The sequence below is a fragment of the Apodemus sylvaticus genome, chromosome 4 (genome assembly GCF_947179515.1).
Source record: "Apodemus sylvaticus chromosome 4, mApoSyl1.1, whole genome shotgun sequence".
In the NCBI taxonomy this organism is placed as follows: Eukaryota; Metazoa; Chordata; class Mammalia; order Rodentia; family Muridae; genus Apodemus; species Apodemus sylvaticus.
The window spans coordinates 49653442-49677758 of record NC_067475.1 but is presented as its reverse complement, the minus strand read 5'-3'; the positions used below and the strand labels follow the sequence as shown (position 1 = coordinate 49677758).

Genomic DNA, 24317 nt, shown 5'->3' with positions numbered 1-24317 from the left:
TAGCCACTTTCATGTTCAAATGTAGGAATAGTGTATTCAAAATCAATAGCCAGGAATTTCACACAGAGGTCTCCTCATATTTACTGCCAGTAATCCACTTTGAGAAACTAGATTTTATATGTGAAGATGTTAATTGGAGGCTGATTCCCCAGTTTTGTGGAGAAAGGGATTTGTAACACAGCAATGGCAAATCACTCATTTTTTAAAAAATACTAAAAAAAAAAAAAAAAAAAAAAAAAAAAAAAAATCATTTCATGGTGCGCTGGTTTGAACATGAATGGCCTCATGGCCCATATGTTTGAATACTTTGTCCCAAATTGGTAGAACTGTTTGGAAGGATTAGAAGATATGGCTTTGGAGGAGGTGCAGCATCACTGAGAGCAGCCTTTGTGGTTTCAACAAACTATTCCTAGTGTGCTCTCCCTTCCTACAGCCTACAGATCAAGCTGTGGGCTTAGTTACTCCTACCATGAAGCCTTTGCTCTGCCACCACAGATTCTAATCCTGTGAAAACATGAGCCCAATTAAGTGGCTCTTTCATTTGTTGCCTAGGTCCTGGTATTTTGTTATATAGAATATGATTAAAATTTAATATATAATTTTTTCTTAAAGCAAAGAATAATGTTGGGATATAATATCCTAAATTCAGATTTCTAATCACCGAATTTTAATAGTCATCTTGTATCTATTTTAGATTGTATGTTAGTGAGTTGTCAACGTAAGTAACTTGAGACTTGTGGCACTTACAGGCTAACCTATACTGACTATGCTGCAGGGTAAGAACTTCCCCAGTATAAGATATGAGTTTTTAAGAAAGAAGTGTCAACAAAGTAACAGGAGATACTAACATGTCTATCTTAATGGAAATGATCAATAAAAATTTCTTACTTCAAAAAGCATGAAAAGCCGGGCGGTGGTGGCGCACGCCTATAATCCCAGCACTCTGGGAGGCAGAGGCAGGCAGATTTCTGAGTTTGAGGCCAGCCTTGTCTACAGAGTGAGTTACAGGACAGCGAGGGCTATACAGAGAAACCCTGTCTCGAAAAAACCAAAGCCCAAAAAAAAAGCATGAAAAATGGAAATAAGACAAAAAATGTAAAATTAATTATGTGTTGGTTTATGCCATTACATTACCTTCTCTAGAAATACGACCCTTTTCCAACTCTCTTCTAGAAATAAATTGTGAGGGCATTTCATCAGAGTCTTCTGTAATCTCTTCTGTGATATTCAAATTAGGCTTGGGGAAGATTTTGCCAAATCCTGTATTTGAGTCATCAAGTCCAGTGTCTGGTGAATCTAAGAGTTCAACATTAACATCGGTCATTAAAAAAGAAAAACAAAACAAACAGATGAAAATAACTCTTGCTTCAAAACATATTTTAGATTTCTCTCCCAGTTTATATTTACTAAAGTACCATTTGGTCATTTTTAGTGTTTCTTGGGGTCTCAGAACAGAAACAGGACAATCTTTCCTATACATATCCGAAGAATAGTGCCTAATGGTTTTGCAGGCCAAGGCTTTGACTATTCAGTTCTGTTATTGCAGCATGAAGACAGCTACAGAAAAAAACATAAAGAGCCAAATGCTTACTTTGTAGTGCTTTCTAGAGGGTAAAGAGAAAGAAAATTAACTAAGGTTTAGAATATTCCATTTGATGTATCAATGGGAATCTGAAGAAAATGTTCAATATTAGATATGAGTATGTATACTGGTATATAGCAATCGATTGTTTAACCTACCACTCTGAAATACTAACAACTACAAGTTAAAATAAATGTGCAATTATTTAAATTATAAAATTAGTAGTACTCTAAATCAAAGGCATTCAAGATAATCTACAATAATTGAGAACTGCACAATACTTTATATCCCAATACTGTTAAATAGTCTTACTCCCTTCAACATAAATTAAGACTTGTGGGCTGGAGAGGTGACTCAGCGGTTCAGAGCATTGACTGCTCTTCCGGAGGTCCTGAGTTCAAATCCCAGCAACCACACGGAAGCTCACAACCATCTGTTATGAGATCTGACGCCCTCTTCTGGTGTGTTTGAAGACAGCTACAGTGTACTTACATATAATAAATAAATAAATCTTTAAAAAAAAAGAGAGAATGTTAAGCTGAAATGAACAAAGGTTCTATTTACCTTGATACTGAGCTCCAAGAAAAATAAGTAATTATGTTTATCCTTCATGGACAATTATTTCATTCTTAGGAAATTAGCTAACTATTTTTTATGTTAACTTTTTACTTTAAATAGCAACATATTAATTTTAAAACTATGATGAAATCCTCTAAATAAACCTCAAAAGCAAACTCTGGGATGATAGACTACCTTTCATTAACAAAATATTTTATTCAAATAACCATCAAACTGCGTCACATAGATGTTTAATTTTATTTATCAATTATAATAAAAATATATTAATGTAAGGTGACTAGCCATGAAATGAGAAAATAACAAAAAAAAGTAGAAATAGTAAAAATAAAGCTAATGCAAAAGGCAAAAAAAGAAAGACAGAAACAGGTAATTAAAAAGACACTGCATACACAATCCTTATTAGAACTCTTTATTTACAAAGTAATCAAACAAGTAATATGAACTATATTCTAGTATTGACACTAACAAAGTAGAAGGGACTGAGGCCGTGTGGAGATGGCTCAATGGTTAGAGTGCTTGTCCCAGAACCAAGAAGACTAAAGCTTGGGTGCAGCAACCAGGTAACAAACCAGTCGTGCCTCGCAAATACCCAGATTGAAAAAGGCAGCACAGCAGAGGATCTTGATCATTCCAGTAAAGCAAAAAATGAGAACCTGTTCAAAGTGACAGAAGACGGCACCACATGCCTCTTTCTGGCCTCAGTGTACAACCACATGCATTGAACATGTACTTACACAGACCAGTGTACACACCCACAAATAACATAAATCTGTATTATAAGAAAACCTTACACGTCTAAGAGCTACAATTAATGATATGAATATATTATGGACTATAACTCAGCATTAAAGGGTTTATATGGTTTTGTAAACCAGTACGCTCTTCTCACTAGCCTGTAAATGCTGAAGGTTGTCACTATAACTTGATATGAAACAAACTCTAGCAAGGAAAACAAATTACTTTTATACATACAATATAAAGTATTTTAAATGCTTCCTATGTGCCCTTAAATCAAGTTTTGATCTCTGGCATGGCATATTATAAGGTGGGTTAACATTTTAACACAAGGGTCCAGTGGGCACTCTTCTCCTATGATCCTGAAAGGAATATTTGAATACTAGCCTCTTGATACTTCATACTGTTTTTGCTTCCTGTTTTCTCTGACCCATGTTTTTTCCACAGGCCCAAGTAAAAGGGCTGACCTTCTGAAACTGACCCAAATATATCCTTTTCAAAGCTATATAAGTTCTGTTATAAACATAAATAAGTATTACTATTATTATCAGCATTTAAATCAGCAAAATTCCTAAATTTCACATAGATGTGATCACTAGCAAAAAAATAACAAGAAGTCAGGAATGTTGATTTATATCTTTGATTTTAGCACTGGGGAAAGGAGGACTGCTTGTGTTTAACAGAATTTTTGGGCAGAGGATTCTATCTCAAAATATCAGGAAAAAAAAAAAGCAACAATGCCAAACTTTCCATTTAACCTAAGTTTTAATTAGTAACAGCTAAAAATCAATCCATGATATTAAGACTCACCAAACGATATAATTTAATTTTTGAAAAATTTTTTTTCTTTTTTCTTTTTAAACTTTAGAGTCTAATTTAACCTAGGCTGTCTTCCAACTACTGGCCAAAAATAAACCTGAACTTCTGATTTCCTGCCTTCACTTACCAAGCACTGGAATTACAAGTTTGCCTTAGCATGCTCACTTTATGAAATTCTGGGGACACCCAGAGCTCCATGCATGTTCTCTACTGCATTCTCAGTCTGTAACTGCATACTTTAAATAAAGCTCACAAACACAAATATAAAATTTCTATTAGCATAAAAAAGTTGTTAGCATATAAAATAACTAAAATGTTCTTCTTACCAGAAGTTTTTTCTTCATTATTTGGTTGCATCTCCAAATCTTTGCTAAATGTTGTAGGCATGTTGGTCGATATATTGAATTCAATCTTTTTATTACCTACAGGTTGTGGTTGGTCAAATACATCCGAAGGTAGAAGCACAGGATGCAAACTGGTATTTGCAAACAATCACCATGTAAGTTTATCATTTAAAATAAAATTCTAAGAACATTTCATATTTTCTTTTATTTAAAAGGCTACTGCTAATAATACATTCACTATTTTTTAGGTGCTACACATACTGACTAGGCATAGTAAGCAAATAAAGCTCAACAGTTTAGCAATGGTACTATTAAATATCTAGTTTATAGATGAGGAAAGTAGAAGCTAAAGAATAAATGTTCACTATTTAAATAAAGTCATTTTGTAAATGAAAAAGTTAGGGCTTATCTATTGATTTTTAGACAGTAGGTATGCATTTGTTCAGTCAGTATAAAACAGTAACTTTTTTTTGTTTGACATTTATTTTGTATATGTGGTGGAGTACATGTTTAGTTCAAAAGACAAAACTGTGGTAGACAGGTCTTTCCTTCTATCATGTGGATATTTAGAATCAAAATCAAGACATCACCATTGGCTGCAGAAAACCTTACCAAGAAAACTGTCTTATTAGCACATTTAATTCAGGCATAAACTTGCTATATGTTGTAGAGAATGACTCTGAACTTGTAATCATTTTGTATTTCTCTCCCAAGTGCTATGATTACAGGTACATACGACATCATCTGCAGTGTTTTAATAGTTTATATTATACACTGTGACATCAGTGCTATAGTACACAACTTAGCAGTCATTAGTTACATGTAATTATTGAATTTCTGTAAAGAAAAATGTCTGAACAGCCAGGGCTACACAGAGAAACCCTGTCTCAAAACAAACAAACAAAAAACAAAAAAACAAACAAAAATCAAAACAAAAAAAAGAAAAAAGAAAAATGTCTGAGTGCTCAGTAACATTTTCTACAAATTATATGATGTAATGATATTTTGAGTTTAATGGATGAAATAATTATTGTCTTGATTTGCTCATTTTTACTGTGTAATGTGGCTACTAGAAAACATGTCTTACAATCTTTCTGCTGCTCAGTACAGCTAAGGGATTAAAAGCATAGGATTATAATGTCAAGACCGACAAGACAGAAAGAGGTTAAGGCATCATAATTTATACATCAGATTCTATTAAAATGTAACTTTTACATTTTAATGTAACAGAAAAGTTAAATGACATTAATATTGCAATTATGAGTAAGAAGTAGTAAATATGCCTAATCAGAGAAAAGATGTTAATGAGAAATAAAGACAGTATTATCAAACCTGGTTAAACAAAGAGAATTATGAGAACTTACCAGTTTGGCAAATGGTAGCACAGTAGTCAACAAAGTAAACTGACAAACTGACACACTGAAGAAGAATCTGAGTTAGGCAAAAACAACACATACAGACAACTCTCATTTCATAAGAGTAAATAAAATTACCTATGTGAAGCTGATGAAGGTATATTCAACATATCCTTGATTTTTTGCTTTTTTCTCATGTGGCGTGGCTTTACTGTTCTGGGTCTTTTGGGCTGAAGATTTGCTAGTTCCAGTAGTCTGTTCATTCTATGTTAAGAAGAGGGAAAGTTAACAAGAGCTGACATTCTAATTCTAGACTAGGTCTTTTATCATTAATACAAAACAGAGATTTGTACTAATTAGGAGAACTTTTAAGGGCAACAATAAACATTATCAAGTTGATGAAAATTCACTTTCTAAATTAACCAGCACCATTTAAATATTATTTTTAAAAAAATCTACCTAATTATAATATCAATTTAAAAAACTTCATTATGAATTATTAGCTAGCCAAATAAAATGATATACAACTGAAAAGATACAAATATATTATTTTTGGTTTTTATTTTAATTACTAAACAGAATAAAATATTTCTTTGAAAAGAACATTTAGTCTTACATATCTTATATTAGTACAGTACATCTTTGTTCTGTAAATACTTATTGCTAGTAAATCATTATATGAACAAAGTGCTTACTTGATGAAAACAAATTTCTAAATAATAAAGTTGCTTTCAATTAGTAAGCAACTGGTCTCCCATGTATAACTTTCCTCTATTATGACCCTGAACAGTTAATGTTTATAATAAATCTTGTTTAGGTATTTGGGTATCTTTCACTGAGGAGCAATTAATAACAACTAGCAATTAAAAATAACTCTCTTATGACTTCATTTGTGAAACCTGAAAGTAAATAAATATACAAACTCAAAATAAAAACAATAGAGCAGGGCATGGGCTAAATGCACTAGGTTTCTCCCCCTGCCCCCCACAGGTGAGAGAAGAAGCCTCAGCCTCACAGCATGAGGTTCCACAACAGCCACAGTTCATAAAACTTGAGCATACACTTGTAATCCAGCACTGAGGGAGCAGGGAAGAAGAATCCAAATGTGGCCTGATTTATAGAGCAAATTCAAAACAGCCAGGATTATACAGCAGACCATTTCTAGATGTCACCAAACCAACACACTAACAAAAATGTTATTAAAAATCCAATATATCACTTCTCGGCCTTTTGGCTAAGATCAAGTATAAAAATCCAATATTTAAATATTCAAATTGTGTACCTATATGAAAATTATTCACCCAAACTATACTAACCTTCTAAAACAAGAACAGGCACTTAAAAGAAATTAATAAATATTTTACAGCTAAATATATTTTTTGAAGATTTTGCTTTATATCCAGGTTATAAAAACATTCGTCAGAAATTTTAAAACTCAAGATAAATTTTGGCTAGAATTTCATAAATGGAAACCTAAAAAAAATTAAAGATAAGTTTAGGATAGAATAATATTGCCTTTCTAATTAAGATCACTAGTTTTACTTTTAAACGTATTTCTAAATAGGGGTACAAGTTTACTAAAATAAATAAAACTTTTTTAAGAGAATAATTAACAAAATGCAATGTTTTATACTATTCTTTATTTTATAATATGGAAGAATGTTTTTATTACAAATAAATTCTACCCTTTCCTACTTGGTAATCTGAGTCCCACCTGCATGTTGATTTTTCATGGAGAAGGGCATAGTTATATAAAATTACTGCATTGGATTCTTGGTTTTTATTTTTTCTTTTTTTCCCCTGAGACAGTTGCATTGGATTCTAACTCATACTAATACTTTTATATGTGACTTTCGTGCACAGTTAACTATATTCACATCATCATGCGGTGGGGATTGGTCCAATGACCAAATAAAGCTAGCTACCTGCTCGTGTATATACAAGAAGGATTTTTTGGAACACAGATCTATTCAGAAACTATAACTGTGGCTGATTTCTAGTTTCGAGAATAGAACTGAGTCACTGCTGTTAAGTGTGACCCACAACACACCTGGTTAACAAAGTAAAAACCATTTATTCTTTGGACTTTCAAGGAAAATGTTGGCCAATTATTGTACTAAGATAGGTTTACATAACATGCCAGAAAATTGTTAAGAATTTATTTACTTTAAAGAATCTTTGAACATTCTTTGATCATTTGAGAATCAAGGTAAACCAATGGAAGTTTTATTGGTATTTACTAACCATAAGTGATTGTGCAAAGTATCCTATAAAATTTCTCAAGCAAAACTTCTGAAGAGAATACAATAAAGGGCAATCAGCGGTTCAAAATATGAACCCAATTAATATGCTTATTATCTATGAAGCTGTTTTCTATGAAAGCATAAAAACTGATTAGTGAATAAGATGCCAAATCCATACAAGTGTCAGTTTTGTTCCTGCAAGTCTCTCCTTATAACATATAATCAAATGATAATATTTATCTGTGTTTTATGTGAGAAATAACTTATTTAACAAATATTAATGATTTAACTCATGTTCAATAATACTACAACTTTGGCCTAATATTCTCTTAGGTACAGTTTTCTTGAGCTTTACATCACTAGACTGCACTTAAAGATTATAAATGAAAAACCTTTGAATGTATTAATTAGTAATGAAACCAAAGTTTGAAAATCATGAAACATGAGTAGACCATTAGTAAAAAAAGATACATAAAACTGATAAGAAAGCTAAAACAAGAAGTTGGGATATAACTGCTCTAACTTGGATATGAAATATTTCTCTATTTTTGAAAAGTTTGACTTCAAGGATGGTAGAACCTGCTAAGCACCTTGGGTTACTTAGAAGAGATTGTGGGACCATAATTTCTCCATTTCTCAAGCAAAATTTTCTTTTTATAGTTATTTGAGTAGTATGTGTTGTCTTATGATTTGTCACATGAACTGTTAACAGATCTATAGGGACATAGCTGGTACCCTCCCCCATTGCAAATAAAAACACTTTTTAAATTATAAGTTAATTCCCAGGCACTTCAGTATAACAACTAGCTACCTTATCTCATTTGTGAATCTATGTATCAAAAACAGTGTTTATACTCATATCTATAAAACACTTTATAAATATAACAGGTCCTTGTAAAGAAACAATTGATTTGAAAAAATAAATTTTTCTTTTAAAGAAAAAAATAGGTAATTTTGGAGGCACAAATTTTTTATCAAGCGAAATAACAAATATAGAACCATAAGCAATGAGGCTCAAGTGTACTATAATACAAAAATTACCAATGCAAAAATTGCTTTATCCAAAAAGTTTTCTAAAGATCCTTATTTTCTATATCCAATGAGCTATTGTATATGCTTAAGATCATAGAGAAGTTTAAAATTCATTTTAATGCACTCTAAATTTTGAATAATTACATGTGAAATAAAGAACAAGCTTTTCCCACATCCTTATTCGAGTATATTGTATCACAAACCTCTGTCGGTCCTCCTCATCACTGCTTTCATATTCTGATTCTTTACTAGATAAATCCTCATCATCATCTGGTAAGGGAGGCTCCTCTGGCGGCTGAGGGGATGTAGGTGGAAGCGGTGCATGTAATGGCATATAGTCCTCATACTATCGAAAAGAACAAAACAAACACTAAGGAAACCAAAGACATTCACAGAATAGACAAACTAGCTTGTATAAATTCTTGATTCTCATCAACAGAATTTCATTCCACATAAATATTTTTTCTCTCTTATAAACTCAGTCTATCTTCATGGAACATCTGTGATGACAGAATGCTAGGTTAGTGTTGTTCTCAATTTCTCCTGGCCATCTAACAATACTGTACTTGCAAATATACCTTGCATTTCAACATGTAAATTAGCCCATGCAATTAAGAGCCTAAAACACCAAAATGTAATCCTCCCTTTTTATCTGATCTGCACATGGATGGGCACATAGTGAAGACAAATTGGATCTTAAGAAAGAAATATCCCTCCTTCCCTATTCTTTGAAATGGAATAGCTATAACAAGGTCTAATTTATTGTATTATCTAATATTACCTTAATAAATTACCTAGCAACAAGTCCATGGTGGTCTTACAATAAAAAATTAGGAAGCTAGTAGTTCATATAGCAGAACAGTAGCCATTACCAAAGAAAACTCTTTTATTTGTATTTTAAAAGCCAAAATAATTTTTATACTAATATTATTTACAAATATACATAGTGCCACACTGAAATAATTTCAAGAGCAGACCGCCTACTATGCAAATTATTGACAGACTTTTGTAACCTTATTCTTACTAAATGAAACTAGCTGCATTTGAGTGAAACCACATCAATGAAATATTTAGATAACTCAGTTAAATTAAAGTATCTTACATTTATAGGATGATTTTTTTTTTTTTTTACCAAAGGATAGAAAACTGGAAGAAATTTGAGGTTTATTAAGAAATCACTTCCTTCATATCTCTTTTCTACTTTTACTTCTCAGCTCTACTATTAGTAAATGCAAACTGTTACAAAACTCTGTAAAACATAGTTTTACAGAAAAAAAAATATAGTTTTAAGGGAACAAACGGCTCCTGAAAACTCTAAGAACTTCTTACCATAGGAGGTCGTGCAGTAATCGGTCCAAATGGTGTGGGCAAATTCATTTTATTCATAAGATGAAGCACCTTAAAGTGTAAAATACTTAAAAGTCAGATGGAATTAATATTACAACTAACATCAATAATTTACCAAAGTTCTTCTCTGGCTTTGATAGTTCTTAAACCAACTTTAATCCTACACTGTTGTCATTTCAACAAATACTGATTTTAATTCCTGTTACTACAGTATAATGTCTTTGCAATGTAAAACCTACTGAAAATGCTCTCATGTAATTAACTGTCCTCTTCACTGTGAGTCTATGAAACAAAGATTAAAGAAGATACATACCACATATTTTTATACTTTGGAGAAGTAACATTCTTTTAAGTTTTTCAAACATTTGCAAAAGCACATACCTTATCTTTTCTCTAAGGATTTCTGAAAGTCAATGCTATGCTCAAGTAAGTTATATTAAATTACATTTCCCAGTATAGACACCTGATAATATCTATTTACACTATATTTATGAAGCCATTACTTGACCATAGTATGTAACAGTTCATTTCATTTAAAACATTACTTAAGACTATTGTCTGTCTAGAATTAGGTGGTTCAAATGTTATATGTATATACAAGTATCAGCACAGTTTCTAAGGAACCAAACAATAAACCTCATACTAAAACTGAAAATTGATTCTGCATACCTGTACATAGAATTTAGGGACACTTGCCAGAGCATTTACTATATTTGCAAGAATTGTGCTTGAAGGTGGTGGATACATATATTTGAGGCATGAATTCAGAGGAAAAGTCAGCCTACAAAAAAAAAAAAATTTAAGTACATGCTTATTTTAGTAATTCCATATCCATAACTCATTTTAGATAATCTATTAACACAGAAAATTAACAATATAACATAATAGTCATATGTTTACCTTATTACTTAATATTCCTATTACCTTAAGGAATACAAAAGCATTTCTTATCAGAGTTCACTTATACTCCTCAATGCTTTAACAGATATATATCTTTAATAAAATTAAGTGAAGAAAAAAACCAAAGCATCATACCTCAGTACACGCATTCAACACATTTATACCTGACACACTGAAAAAGCTGACTCTCAAAACTATCTAATTTACATTATGTACATATACAATATACATGCACAGAGAGAGAAAAAAAAAGACAGAAACAGAGACAGACAGACAGACACAGACACACAGACACACACACACTGCAATAAAGGCAGAATAAAAAAATAACAAAATGCAAACCTATGATTTGGTACATTGGTACAGGAACAGACAAGTAGATCATGGACTAGAATTGAAGATCCAGAAATGAACCCTCACACATATGGTCACTTGATCATTGACAAAGGAGCTAAAACAATCCAGTGGAAAAAGGACAGCATTTTCAACAAACAGTGCTGGATCAACTGGCAGTCAACATGTAGAAGGATGCAAACTGATCCATTCTTATCTCCTTATACAAAGCTCAAGTCCAAGTTAATCAAGGACCTCCACATAAAACAAGATACACTGAATCTAATAGAAGAGAAATTGGGGAAGAACCTGGAACACATGGGCACAGGGGAAAATCTCCTAAATAGAACACCAATAGCTTATGCTCTTAGATGAAGAACTGACAAATGGGACCTCATAAAATTGCAAAGCTTTTATAAAGCAAAGGGCACTGTCAACAGGACAAAATGGCAACCAACGGATTGGGAAAATATCTCCACCAATCCTACATCCTATAGAAGTTAAGATTCCAGAGAACTCAACAACCCTATTAAAAAATGTGATACAGAGCTAAACAAAGAATTCTTAACTGAGGAATAACAATACCGGAGGGCTGAGAAACACCTAAAGAAGTGTTGACATCCTTAATCAGGGAAATGCAAATCAAAACAACCTTGAGATTCCACCTCAAACTAGTCAGAATGGCCAAGATCAAAAACTCAGGGTACAGCAAATGCTGGAGAGGATGTGGAGAAAGAGGAACACTCCTCCATTGTTGGTGGGATTGCAAGCTGGTAAAACCACTCTGGAAATCAGTTTGGCGGTTCCTCAGAAAATTAGACATAGTACTACCCAAAGACCCAGCTATACCACTCCTGGGCATATACCCAGAAGATGCTCCAACACGTAGTAAGGACACGTGCTCTACTATGTTCACAGCAGCCTTATTTATAATAGCCAGAAGCTGAAAAGAACCCAGATGTCCCTCAACAGAAAAATGTGGTACATTTACACAATGGAGTACTACTCAGCCATTAAAAAACAATGAATTCATGAAATTCTTAGGCAAATGGATAGAGCTAGAAAATATCATCCTAAGTGAGGTAACCCAATCACAAAACAAACAAACAAACAACAACAACAACAACAAACCACATGGTATGCAATCCCCGATAAGTAGATATTAGCCCAAAAGCTCAGAATACCCAAGATACAACTCACAGACCACATGAAGCTCTAGTAGGAAGACCAAAGTATGGATATTTTGATCCTTATTGGAAAGTGGATCAAAACACCCATGGCTCATAGACAACCAATAGAATGAGAAATGGGCACCCAATGGAGCAGCTAGAGAAAGGACCCAAGGAACTGAAGAGGTTGGCAGCCCTGCAGGAGGAACAATAATATGTACCAACCAGTAACCCCAGAGTTCCCAGGAACTAAACCACCAATCAAAGAGTACATACACATGGAGGGACCCACATATGTAGCAGAACATGGCCATCTTAGACATCAATAAGAGGAGAGGCCATTGGTCCTGTGAAGGGTCGATTTGCCAGAATAGGGGAATACAAGTCAGGAAATTGAGGGGAGGGAATGAGGAGGGAGAGGGAGGATGGGATAGGAAGGTTTTGGTGAGGTAACAAGGAAAGGGGTTAACATTTGAAATATAAATAAAGCAAATATCTAATAAAAAATTATACCTCAAAACATTTATTCAACACATTAAATTATACATGATATATTAAAAAAGCTGACTCTCAAAACTATGTAATTTATATTATGTATATACAATATACATACACATATACACAAAGAACGAGACAGAAAGACAGACAGACACACACACACATACATGCACATGCACACACACACACTGCAACAATGGCAGAATAAAAAAATAACAAAACACAAACCCATGATTTGGTGCAATTCCATTTTCTACTGTTAAAATATCAGGCTCTTTCTTCTCTTTATCATTTTCCACAGTGTCATCCAACCTAGAGCATACAAAATCACAGATCTTATCATTCAAAAAAGTGAAATACTGTATATAGAAAATAAAAACCTTTTCAAACATGACATTATGAAAACAATCTTATTAGAAAAACAGAAAACTTTAAAAAATTCACACAAGCATGGCTGAGAAGGAGGAGTACAATTAAACTTAGTTCTTACATTTATGAACATGGTATGATAACTCCACATGATCAGGAGAAACTAAATATTCGTACAGTATAAGGGTTTTAGGGTACTTACCTTTTTTAGGCATCTCCCCCCAAAACATTACAGACTTGCAAGGCCTTACCTCTTTCACCCTCACCTCTTAAATGTCTGATTCTAATAAGATTGGATCTTACATTAAAAGGGCCTGCATTCTGTAATTCAGCCAAGTCCCTGGATGATGAATGTAGTTTGGCTACAAACTCTGCAAAGGCTAAAGAACTATAAAAATTCATATCTTGGAACTAAAATACTATTTTTTTTATTTTTTCCTTTATCAAAAATTATTTTGTTTCTCATATAATATATCCTCATTATAGTTTTCCCCTCCCTCTACTCCCAATTCCTCACCACCTCCCCTTCCCTTTGGATCCTTCTGTCTCACATACTTAACGAACAGGCTTCTAAGAAATAACAACCAAACATAACAAAATAAAAGATAAAAGCAAAAACTTTTATAATTAAGTTAGACAAAACAACCCAAGGGTAGGAAGAAAGGTTCAAGAGTCAGAGACCCACTTGTTCTCAGTCAGGAGTCCCACACAAATACCAAGCCAATAAAATAATACCAAGAATAGCTACAATATATACACAGAAGACCTGGTGCGGACCCATGCAGGCCTGTGTCTGCTGCTTCAGTTGTCTGTGAACTTACATGCACCTTCTTTAGTCAATTCAGAAGGCCTTGTTCTCCTGGTATCCTCTATGTATCTTCCCCTTGGCTCTTTTTGTTTGTTTTGTTTTTCAATTTGTCAATAATGAAGTTTAATTCCATACTGAAATATCCACCATGGTTTAACTAAGTACCAAAATAGGCCCAGTCTGAATTAATTGAAGCAAAAGAAATTTCTCCAGGAATGAATCTCCCGATAGGCGAACCAATCCCTAGAGATCCACCCAAAACACATATGAATATATATATATAGATAGATTAGATAGATATAAATAGATAGAGATATGTACATATAGATATAGATTTAGATAAAAGAATATATCTATTCTTTTTTTATTAGATGTATTCTTTATTTACATTTCAAATGTCCCTGTTCCTGGTTTCCCCCACGAAAATTCTCTAACCCACCCACCTCCCTCTGCTCATGTTCAACATCCTTATTCATCAGGGAAATGCAAATAAAAACAACCCTGAGATTTCACCTCACATGAGTCAGAATGGTTCAAATCAAAAACTTAGGAGACAGCACATGCTGGTGATTTTGTGGAAAAAGAGGAACACTCCTCCATTCCTGGTGGGATTGCAAGCTGGTACACCATTCTGGAAATCAGTTTGGCAGTTCCTCAGAAAATTGGGCGTAACACTTCCGGAGGACCCTGCTATATCACTCCTGGGCATATACCCAGAAGATGCTCCAACATGTAATAAGGACACATGCTCCAGTATGTTCACAGCAGCCTTATTTATAATAGCCAGAAGCTGGAAAGAACCCAGATATCCCTGGGAGGAATGGATACAAAAAAATGTGGTACATTTAAAAAATGGAATACTACTCAGCTATCAAAAACAATGAATTCATGAAATTCTTAGGCAAATGGATGGAACTAGAAAATATCATCCTGAGTGAAGTAATCCAATCACAAATGAACACACATGGTATACACTCACTGATAAGTGGCTATTAGCCCAGAAGTTTGGCATACCCAAGATACAATTCACAGACCAAATGAAGCTCAAGAAGGAAGAACAAAGTATAAATACTCTGGTCCTTCTTAGAAGGGGGAACAAAATACCCACAGGAGGCAATAGAGACAGATAGATAAAGTATGGAGCAGAGACTGAGGGAAAGACCAGCCAGAGACTGCCCCACCTAGGAATCCATTCCATATACAGTTATAAAAGCCAGACACTATTGTGGATGCCAACAAGTGCTTGCTGATATGCCTGCCTGTCATCTGGGAGACTCTGGAGGGGAACACTCTTAGCCAACCACTGAACTGAGCACAGGGTCCCCAATGGAGAAGCTAAAAAAGAGCCCAAGGAGCTGAAGGGGTTTGCAGAGACATAGGAGGAACAACAATATGAACCTTCCCCTTGGCTCTTAAACTCTTACTGTTTCCTCTTCCTTGAAATTTTGTGAGCTCTGAGGGGAGGGATTTGATGGGACTAGGGACAGGAGGGAACTTGAGTACAGGAATCCGGCTGCGATCAGGGGGAAATAGAATGGAGGAAGAAAGTTGGGGGAAAAACAGTCAGAATTGGAGGCACTTGAGAGGTGGTATGAAAACCTAGTAAAATGGAAACTTCCTGGAATGTATGAAGATGATCCTAATGGATCATTAATTAGTAATGGGTGACATGGAATCTCAATTTGCCATCTCATCACCAGTCAAGGTTTCCAGTGACAGGACTAGGTTATATTCAATTGAGTTGTTGGCCATGGAACTCTCATGGCAATTATTTCCCAAACATCCCAGGCAGTTGCTAAGACAAAGGATTACTCTTCACAATCTGACAGTGGGTCCCACTGCCAAGGACAACACCCACAAAACTCACTGAACAAGGAGGGAAAAGTTAAGCTATTGCCTACATGCTTTACCCCTACATTCTAGTGTCTTTATTATGGGAAGATACTCAGCAGGATACTGAAAGGGAAATGTGGACACCAACCCACAAAACCTTTGGCCTACAGTCTGTCCAGTCTGCACATTATGCTACAGCAATAGTGGCACGGAGCCTGTGAGAGTAGCCAATTAATATCTGATTTGACTTAAGGCCTACTCCACGATAGAGCACCTATACCTGACACTGCTTGGGTAACCAAGAACCAGAGACTAGATAGCCCAGAGACCTAGGGTAAAACCAAATATTACTGATTTAAGAAACAATATCAATAAAACTACTCCTAATGGTATTCTGCTATTCTCATACAACATATTCAGTCATCATCAGAGAGCTCCTCCTGCAGCAGATATGAACAGGAGGGTACCCACAGCCAGACATTATACTGAATCTAAATGTGAGGACACCAACAAAGAAGCTGTAATTTCCTACTTGTTATTATCTCTGACAGTGTTATTACTTACTACAGATTGAAATCTGAAATGCTATGTAATCTGAAACTGAGGCAACATGATAGTACCAATTAGAAGATTCTTTTGGTAACCTTGAGTAACAGATCACAAACATGGACACATTCAAAGTGTTCTATAAATTATCTTCAGGAGATGTGTAAAAGGCAGATATGAAACAAATGAAGTTCATGTTTAGGCTTGGGATAACACTTCAAAGACAATGAATCGTGTATTCGTGAATATTCCAAATGAAGTACTCTTTATTTCATTTATTCTGGACAGTGAGAGGAGTTGGCCTGCAGCTGCCCTGCTTCCACTACAAGTACAATGCCATCTACCCCACTTCTTTGGCACTTCCTTGTTAATCTTTCAAGGCTTCAAGCCTCAGTCTTCAGTACAACTAGAAGCAAAAATACTACTTTACTTTTTGAATTTACTAGAGAAACATTTTATTATATTTTCAACATATTTCTTTGTCAACAATGTAATAATTATAAAAAATCATTGAAACACACACACACACACTTCAAAAATGGTAGGAAAACCTGAATGTCTACATACCTTTTCTTTTTCTCTGTATTTGAGGTAGGACATGGGGAGTAAACTCGATCTTGTTCTTTTGCGAATTCAACAACTAAAGTATGCCCTAGAAGTTTCAGCTGATGGAGTCTTGTCAATGCCTTTAGGTATGATATAAAATATAATATAAAAAAACAAAACATTTGCTACTCAGTTTAAAAGATAATAATTTATGCATTTTAATTAAATTTCCTTAGTTATGTCTTATCTTAGGCTATTTTACCATTATTACTAATCAAAGTACTCTAGTAAAAAGAAATCTAACTTACTCCAATTCTCTGTTAACTTTACTTCTATCTAGCAAGCAAAAATAATTAAGTGTTCTGGTTACCAATAAATTCCAACCACAAAAATTTCAGGATGACCTTTATTGACACCAGATAATTATATAATCACAATCTTAGCCTAAATTGCACTAATCTCTAAGAGAAATTTTTTATGTTTTCCCTGATATATAGCCTCACACAGCTTCATCTTCCATTCTCTTACAATATTACCGTGCTTTCTTTTCTACTTGGAGACACATGAGGAGACTAAATGTTAACTGTGTACTCCCAACCATTAGCATTTGCATCTCTATGTTCCACTTTGCATCTGTAACCACAAATTTAGTCTGTACATTTATCTAAATACAGAAGTTTAGACTATGTACTAAATCCCATCCTTGATCATTAATCTTCTTTAACTACCCTCTAAATCAGTGGTTCTCAACCTTCCTAATGCTGACACCCTTTAATAGAGTTCCTAACGTCATAATGACCCCAAACATAAAATTATCTTGTTGCTACTTCAGAATCATAATTTTGTGACTTTGTGAATCGTAATATAAATATCTGATACCCAGGTTATCTGATATTGGATGCCCAAAGGGTATGTGACCCAGATTGAGAAGCACTGCTCTAAACATATAAAGGAAAGTGTTATGTTTTACAGCTTCACTTAAGTAGAGGAACCATATTCTCTAATAATCATAGAAAGTCATTCAGTCAATTATACTCCAAAATATGGATGTGAACAAGTTTACTATCTCTTATCAGAAATGGATGGGATCTGAATTTAGGTCTTTTCATGTTTATATATTTGCAATCATAATCAAGTACCATGAAAATAATATCTAAGTCTAAACATTAGCACTCACCTGTGTCATACATGACAGACTTAGACTGAAACATTTCTATGTTTAATGTGTGCAATTTGACTGTGATCTGTTAATTTAGATAAGGTACAATATTTTTAAAGTGATGGTATTCTTCCCTCATGAAGATTTGAGTTATTTCTACTTTTTTCCTGTTTTAAGAAAAGTCTCTGAGCAGGGTATGATAACACATTTAGTCCCAAAACTCAGAAGGCAGACGCAGAGGCTGTGGCAAGGTAGATCTCTGTGAGCTCGATGAGAAGCTTGGTCTACAGTGAGCTCCAGACTAGTTAGGATAAAATTATGAGACTCAGTTTCACAAACAAGCCCGGATTAACCCCTGATTAGTAAGACTACGCTCACTTCTCAGTATGTTTCATCACAAAATCTCTAATTTATTTTTTACATCAAGATAACATGATTTTCATTTTTGTAATTCCCTTTTCTTCCTTTCTTTTTTGGCTATTCTTCCTTTGGCCCACCATAGCCATTTACATACTATGAGTAACTTTCTTAACTTTGCTCAGTTCTAGAAAATATCTTAGAATGTTTTCTGTTTCTATAGAAGTACACCTCAAAGTTAACAGATAACAGAAGAATTCATTATGTGCCTGTGCAAAGACCCTCATAGTCCTTTGTCATGGAAGCTAGACAGCCCAAAAATCTGAACTAGGAATAGAGAAATAGCTCAGCTGGTAAAGGTGCTTGCTGCCAAGACAAACAAATCCTGTGGAAGGGGAAACCAATTACTGTCCTCTGACCTCTGCGTGTGTGCAGTGGCAAAAAGAAATTTTTGAAAAAAAGAAAAATACTTAGGATCCTGAAGTACTTTTTGTTCTCAAATCTTGTATTACTAAGACCTACAAACTACACTCCTATAGTACTGGGATTGGTCGTAGGACTGTGTGCAGTCTATGCAACACTCCACTAAATTATTTCTGTGAAATAAGACTCATAAACTTTTTCTCTCCAAAGCATACATATACTTCCCTCCCTTTGCTTTCTTACTGCCCTTTTCAGATATATATTGCCTCTGCCTCAAAAACAATCTGTATTTTTTTTTCTACATCAAATCCAATACATATGGACTCTATCAGACATTTTTCGTCAGTCTAAGCATGGTTTTAGCCTCCTCAATAGTATCAAGTTCTTTTAGGACACCTACTAAACCAAATTCTATCTCTCTTCTGCTTAAATATAGTCTCATTTTTTTTTTTAGTTCTACCACTGCCTTTAGCTTCTTACTGACTTATTACATATTCTATTGTTGGACAATTCTATTGTTCCTTAAACCTGAAAGAACAATTTCTTCTTGTTTTCTTCTCAAAATTTAATGAATCATTTGAGACCTACTTCAAAAGGAACAGCTTTTACATATGATTCCTTAAGTTTATCCCTTTTAATACTTATAAATTTTGAACCATAAACACTAGATATATTTATCTAATATTCTTTAGAATGTCTTTTAAAATTATACTTTAAGTCATCCTTGTCTTACTTAATAATCTATGGTTCTCAAGTCTCATTATCTAAGTACTGGACAAGCTCTGCTATCTGTCAAGCTAATTGTGACCTTTTGGGAAAACTCATGGAACACATGATTTTGAATTTAAAAATGACAGTTTATTTATTACTACTTCCACTTTTGTCCTAAGATTGGATAAAAATGCTTTAATAATAAAGAAAAAGACATACCTTTATTGCTGCTTTTTCATTAGGGAAAGTAGCAAATGCTGTATGTTTCTGAAATAAAATTAAGGCACATGTCATTTCCAATGATTCAACTGTCTGATTAAAAAGCAGCATTTTAAAAACATGTAATATATAAATAAAAGTATAGGGAAAAATGGAAATTTTAGACTATTTAACTGATTACTAGTTTCAGTTTCGTGGGTGACTCTTCGAGGGTCAGACTTCTTGGACTTGAAAGCTCTTCAGCCTTGCCTTTGACCAAAATCAACAAGGACAAACACAATATATTTTATAATAGCAGAGTTCAACAGATCCCAACTTTAAAAATCTCTACTCCTGGCCGGGCAGTGGTGGCGCACACCAGCACTTGGGAGGCAGGCGGATTTCTGAGTTCGAGGCCAGCCCGGTCGACAGAGTGAGTCTAGGACAGTCAGGGCTACACAGAGAAACTCTGTCTCAAAAAAAATAAATAAATAAAAATAAAAAAATAAAAAAATAAAAAACGGGGGGGGGGGGGGAACCTCTACTCCTTGGGGCCCAAGAGATGGGTCAGCACTAAAAGTCAGTAGAGCTCTTACCAAGAACCTCATTGAGATCCCATTATCCACGCCCAGCAACTTAATAACAACCTGTAACTCCAGCTCTAGAAGAGTCCTCTAGCCTCCAAAGGCACCTACACTCCTGCACCCCCCAAAATATACACAAATAATACATAATTAAAAGTAAAATAAAGCAAATTCTCTTTCCAAAAAGTCCAATCTTAAAACATTTATACATATGGAATGCCCTTTTTCATCTCACCCAAAAAATCTTAAATTTTCATTCTATACAAAATAAAATTTAAAAGCATTTACTAACTGTGAAATCGCCCCTCAAGTTGCATTCTCTTTTTGCCTTATTTTTATAATTTGTTTCAGTAAAAAGTCTAATTTCTCATTTCGATTGTATTTTTAAAACCATCATGAGTAGGTGAGTGAATTTTAAGTTTGAGTCGTTTATTAGAAGTCTAAATTCATCCAATCTGATCCAAGGTGATCTTAGTATATTTATATTGAGTCAAAAATGTTTTTATTTGCTTTTGTTCAAATATGTAACACAGTAAGTGCTCCAAAACAGTCTTTCTTCTTAGTCAGTAAGGCTTAACTTTGACTATACAATTGAACTGAATCTTTAAACCCACTGGTGTCTGGCTCCATCACAGACCATCGGACCATCTTGTGTAGACTTATCAATAATAGTTAACTTTGTGACCAGAAAAACAAGCATTCTCGAAAAAAACAAAAACTGAGCATTCCACAAGGATTCTCAACTCTACAAATACCGTTCCCTGAAAGATTACTTCGGAAAATGTTTATGACTTGTCAAAAATCACTTATTAAGTCTATTACACTCAAATTTTTGCTATCATGCATAGATCCTAAACTACAACCCAAGATTTAAAAAAAAAAAAAAAAAAAAAAAAACATAAAACCAAAAAACTTGCATACGACTGTGAGAATCTAACAGAAACAGTATCTTCAAGTCTAGGCTAATTTTGAATTCGACCGGGAGGGTACGCAACGGTACAAAAGTCCACACTGTCCCTCAGTCGTACTCGCTCTCAGCACTCACAACTCGCCCCTCGGTAGGCGAGATGCGCATGCGCAGACCCCGGGCACTTTCCAGACTCTCACGGTCCTAGCGGACCGCCCCGCCCCCCCACCAGCCGCGCACGCTTACCAGGCGCCCCTTATCTGACAGGACGCGCACCGACTGCGCCCCGAAGTACTTCAGTAGGTCCTCCTTCTCCTCCGCGGTCAGCTCTGCCGGCAGGTGCCGGACGAGGAGGGTGCGGTCGCCCCGGGGCGGAGACAGCGAAGCAGAGCCTGGGCCCCCACGCGACAGCGGCAGCGGCGGCTCGGGCCCCGCCATCTTCCACGCAGAACCAGCCGGAGACAGACCCTCCGCACAAGCTTCCGGCCAAACTCCCGCAGTCAACAAGGCTGAACTGAAGTCATTTTCCGCTTCGCGCTAAGGATTCTGGACGCGGGGAAGTCCCGCGAGAGTTGATCTCCTCGCGAGAGTACCCTCCCCCTCCGCCCGGAGAACAGCTCTTCTTAAGCAGACTGTGAGAGCGCCCGGGATCTGTGTTTTAAGTTTAGTGAGCGGTTGTAATAAAATAAAAACTGAAAGAGACGCCAGTGTTAGAAAAAAGACTGTAGCTCCGGGGGTCAAGTACTGAAGGAAGGGCTGGGATCCATGGGATCTTAATCCAGATTTTTCAGAAACTGAATCTGGCTGGTGAATGGAGAACTCTCTGTAAATGTAAAGTGTGTTCCTAGCATTTAGGAAGGAGCGGTGAAACAGGTATCCAGCCTAAGATTAACACCAGTTGGCTGAACGTTCTCGCCACGGTTTATTAAACAGAATTGGCTATTTCCATGAGTAAATACCTAAAATGTGTAAGCATACCTATACATGTCAAAGTTCCTTCCGCTTGGAGGAAGCATTGGATGGGGAGGAAAATCACCAAAGTGTTGAGTGACTAGTGACAGACCTTGTGAGCCTCAGAGATTTGTTAGGAACCTTGATCACATGAACAGAAACCGACAGACTCGAGAGTGTGTGGAAGGAATGGTTACATTTTACATTTAAAAATCTCTTTGGCGGGGCGGTGGTGGTGGCACACGCCTTTAATCCCAGCACTTGGAAGGAAGAAGCAGATGAATTTCTGAGTTCGAAGCCAGCCTGGTCTACAGAGTGAGTTCCAGGACAGCCAGGGCTACACAGAGAAACCCTCTCGATAAACCGAAACCAAACCAACCAAACAAAATCTCTTTGATTTCACGAGGAGAAATAAAGCAGAAACCTGACACGGTGGCAAACCCCTTTCATCTCAGCTCTCAGGAGGCAGAGGCAGATGGATCTCAGTGATTTTGAGGCCAGCATGGTCACACTGAGTTCCAGGACATTTGTGTAAAGACACAAATGAAAGGAAGAAAAAAAAAAAAAAGAAAGTGGGGAGCACTCAGAGGAAATCTAGTTCCATTTCACAAATTAGTTCCCAAGTATCAGACTATAAAACATTTAATATGCCCCCTACCAGTTCAATATTGTATTTATGGGAGCAAATATTGATCATAAGTGAAGGACTTTCAGCACCAGGATGAAAGGGCTTAAAGGGGGGAGTATAGGGGGTTAGGTGAGTGTGGCTAGGCGGCGTGGGGGGAAGGTGTCCAGGCGGGCCCTTGCCTGGGCACCTCTGCCCCTGAGGGACCACACACACACAGACATGGTATAGAATAGTTTATTCAGAGTAGGGGATGGGAGTTAGTGGGAGAGAGAGGTAGAGAGAGAGAAAGAGAGAGAGAGAAGAGAGAGAGAGAGAGAGAGAGAGAGAGAGAGAGAAGGCCGGCCATGACCACGTGGAGGGGGGAAGAGCCCCAGGGGCAGAGAGGTGAGAGAGTGTGGGAGAGCAGAGAGCAAAGAGGGAGAGGAGGAACAGGTAGCTCCTCTTATAGATGGCCAGATCTCTGGGGTGGGGCATACCTGGCTATTGCCAGGTAGGTGTGGGTGGAGCTTAGACAAAACCCCAACAATAAGTTCTTAAGAAAGTACATTAACTTTGTGTTTTGGTCAGTAAGTTTATTGTCTTTATTTTGTAACAAAATTAATAGAAAATTGCTTTAGATCTCAGCTTTAGCTCTCTGAGTTCTGAGGAAGCGGGCCTTTCTTTTGAGCAACTTCTTCTGCAACATTTTGACCCATGACTTGCTTCTGATGTACTTCTGCACTGAGCTCCTTGCTTTCAAAATGAAAACCAGGCAACTATTTGGTAGTATGACGGATAGACAAGCCTCCATTCACAGCTCCCTTCAGGGCACCAAAAACCTTACTGGCAGTTGTAATTTGGGCAAAACCTGCATCCAAATAGCAAGGGCAAGCACCAGGAACTGATGCTCATATCAATGTTTTCCACATTGTATTCATGTCTAGTCACCTCCACCTGGCCTTCATAGACCTTGTCCATTGCAAACCTATTGGAAGCCTGTGGGCAAGCAGCAGGCTAGTATAGTAGGCTACAACATAAACTAGTCAGACCTACTTTCACCTGTATTTTGACAGTTCATGTACATATACTGTTCAGCCTATCATATTCCTTTTTACAGGTATGCACAATCTAGCAGTTTCATGAACTACTACTATCTTAGAGCATCTTATGCTTATTTTAGTCATAGATTATCAATCATTTCTGAGCATAGTAATTATTTTTACCTTCTTGTAGTTTTCTAAATCTCACTTGGTAGCTCTTAAAGTCAGCTTTATCCTTGATAACATTTGCAAACCCCATTCTGTGGAACAGAAATCTAAAACCACACATCTGCAGACCTGGAAGCACTGGCTGTGGGGGTGGGGCAAGTCTCATTTGCCCAT

General features: G+C 35.8%; 1 protein-coding gene across 2 annotated transcripts in view; it reads right to left on the bottom strand.

The window, feature by feature from the left end:
- Positions 1-21920, bottom strand: part of Rnpc3 (RNA binding region (RNP1, RRM) containing 3) — a 28843-nt gene extending 6923 nt beyond the window's left edge. For both annotated transcript variants that reach the window (XM_052179403.1, XM_052179402.1), the window contains exons 1-10: positions 21624-21920; positions 19908-19955; positions 17060-17178; positions 13165-13248; positions 10706-10817; positions 10019-10087; positions 8893-9035; positions 5553-5678; positions 4042-4190; positions 1135-1296 (exon numbers count right to left, since the gene is read on the bottom strand). In XM_052179403.1, the coding sequence (XP_052035363.1) occupies positions 1135-1296; positions 4042-4190; positions 5553-5678; positions 8893-9035; positions 10019-10087; positions 10706-10817; positions 13165-13248; positions 17060-17178; positions 19908-19955; positions 21624-21815 (1204 nt within the window). In that variant the 5' untranslated portion in view covers positions 21816-21920. The remainder of the gene's footprint in view (positions 1-1134; positions 1297-4041; positions 4191-5552; positions 5679-8892; positions 9036-10018; positions 10088-10705; positions 10818-13164; positions 13249-17059; positions 17179-19907; positions 19956-21623) is intronic.
- Between the last annotated feature and the right edge of the window lie 2397 nt (positions 21921-24317).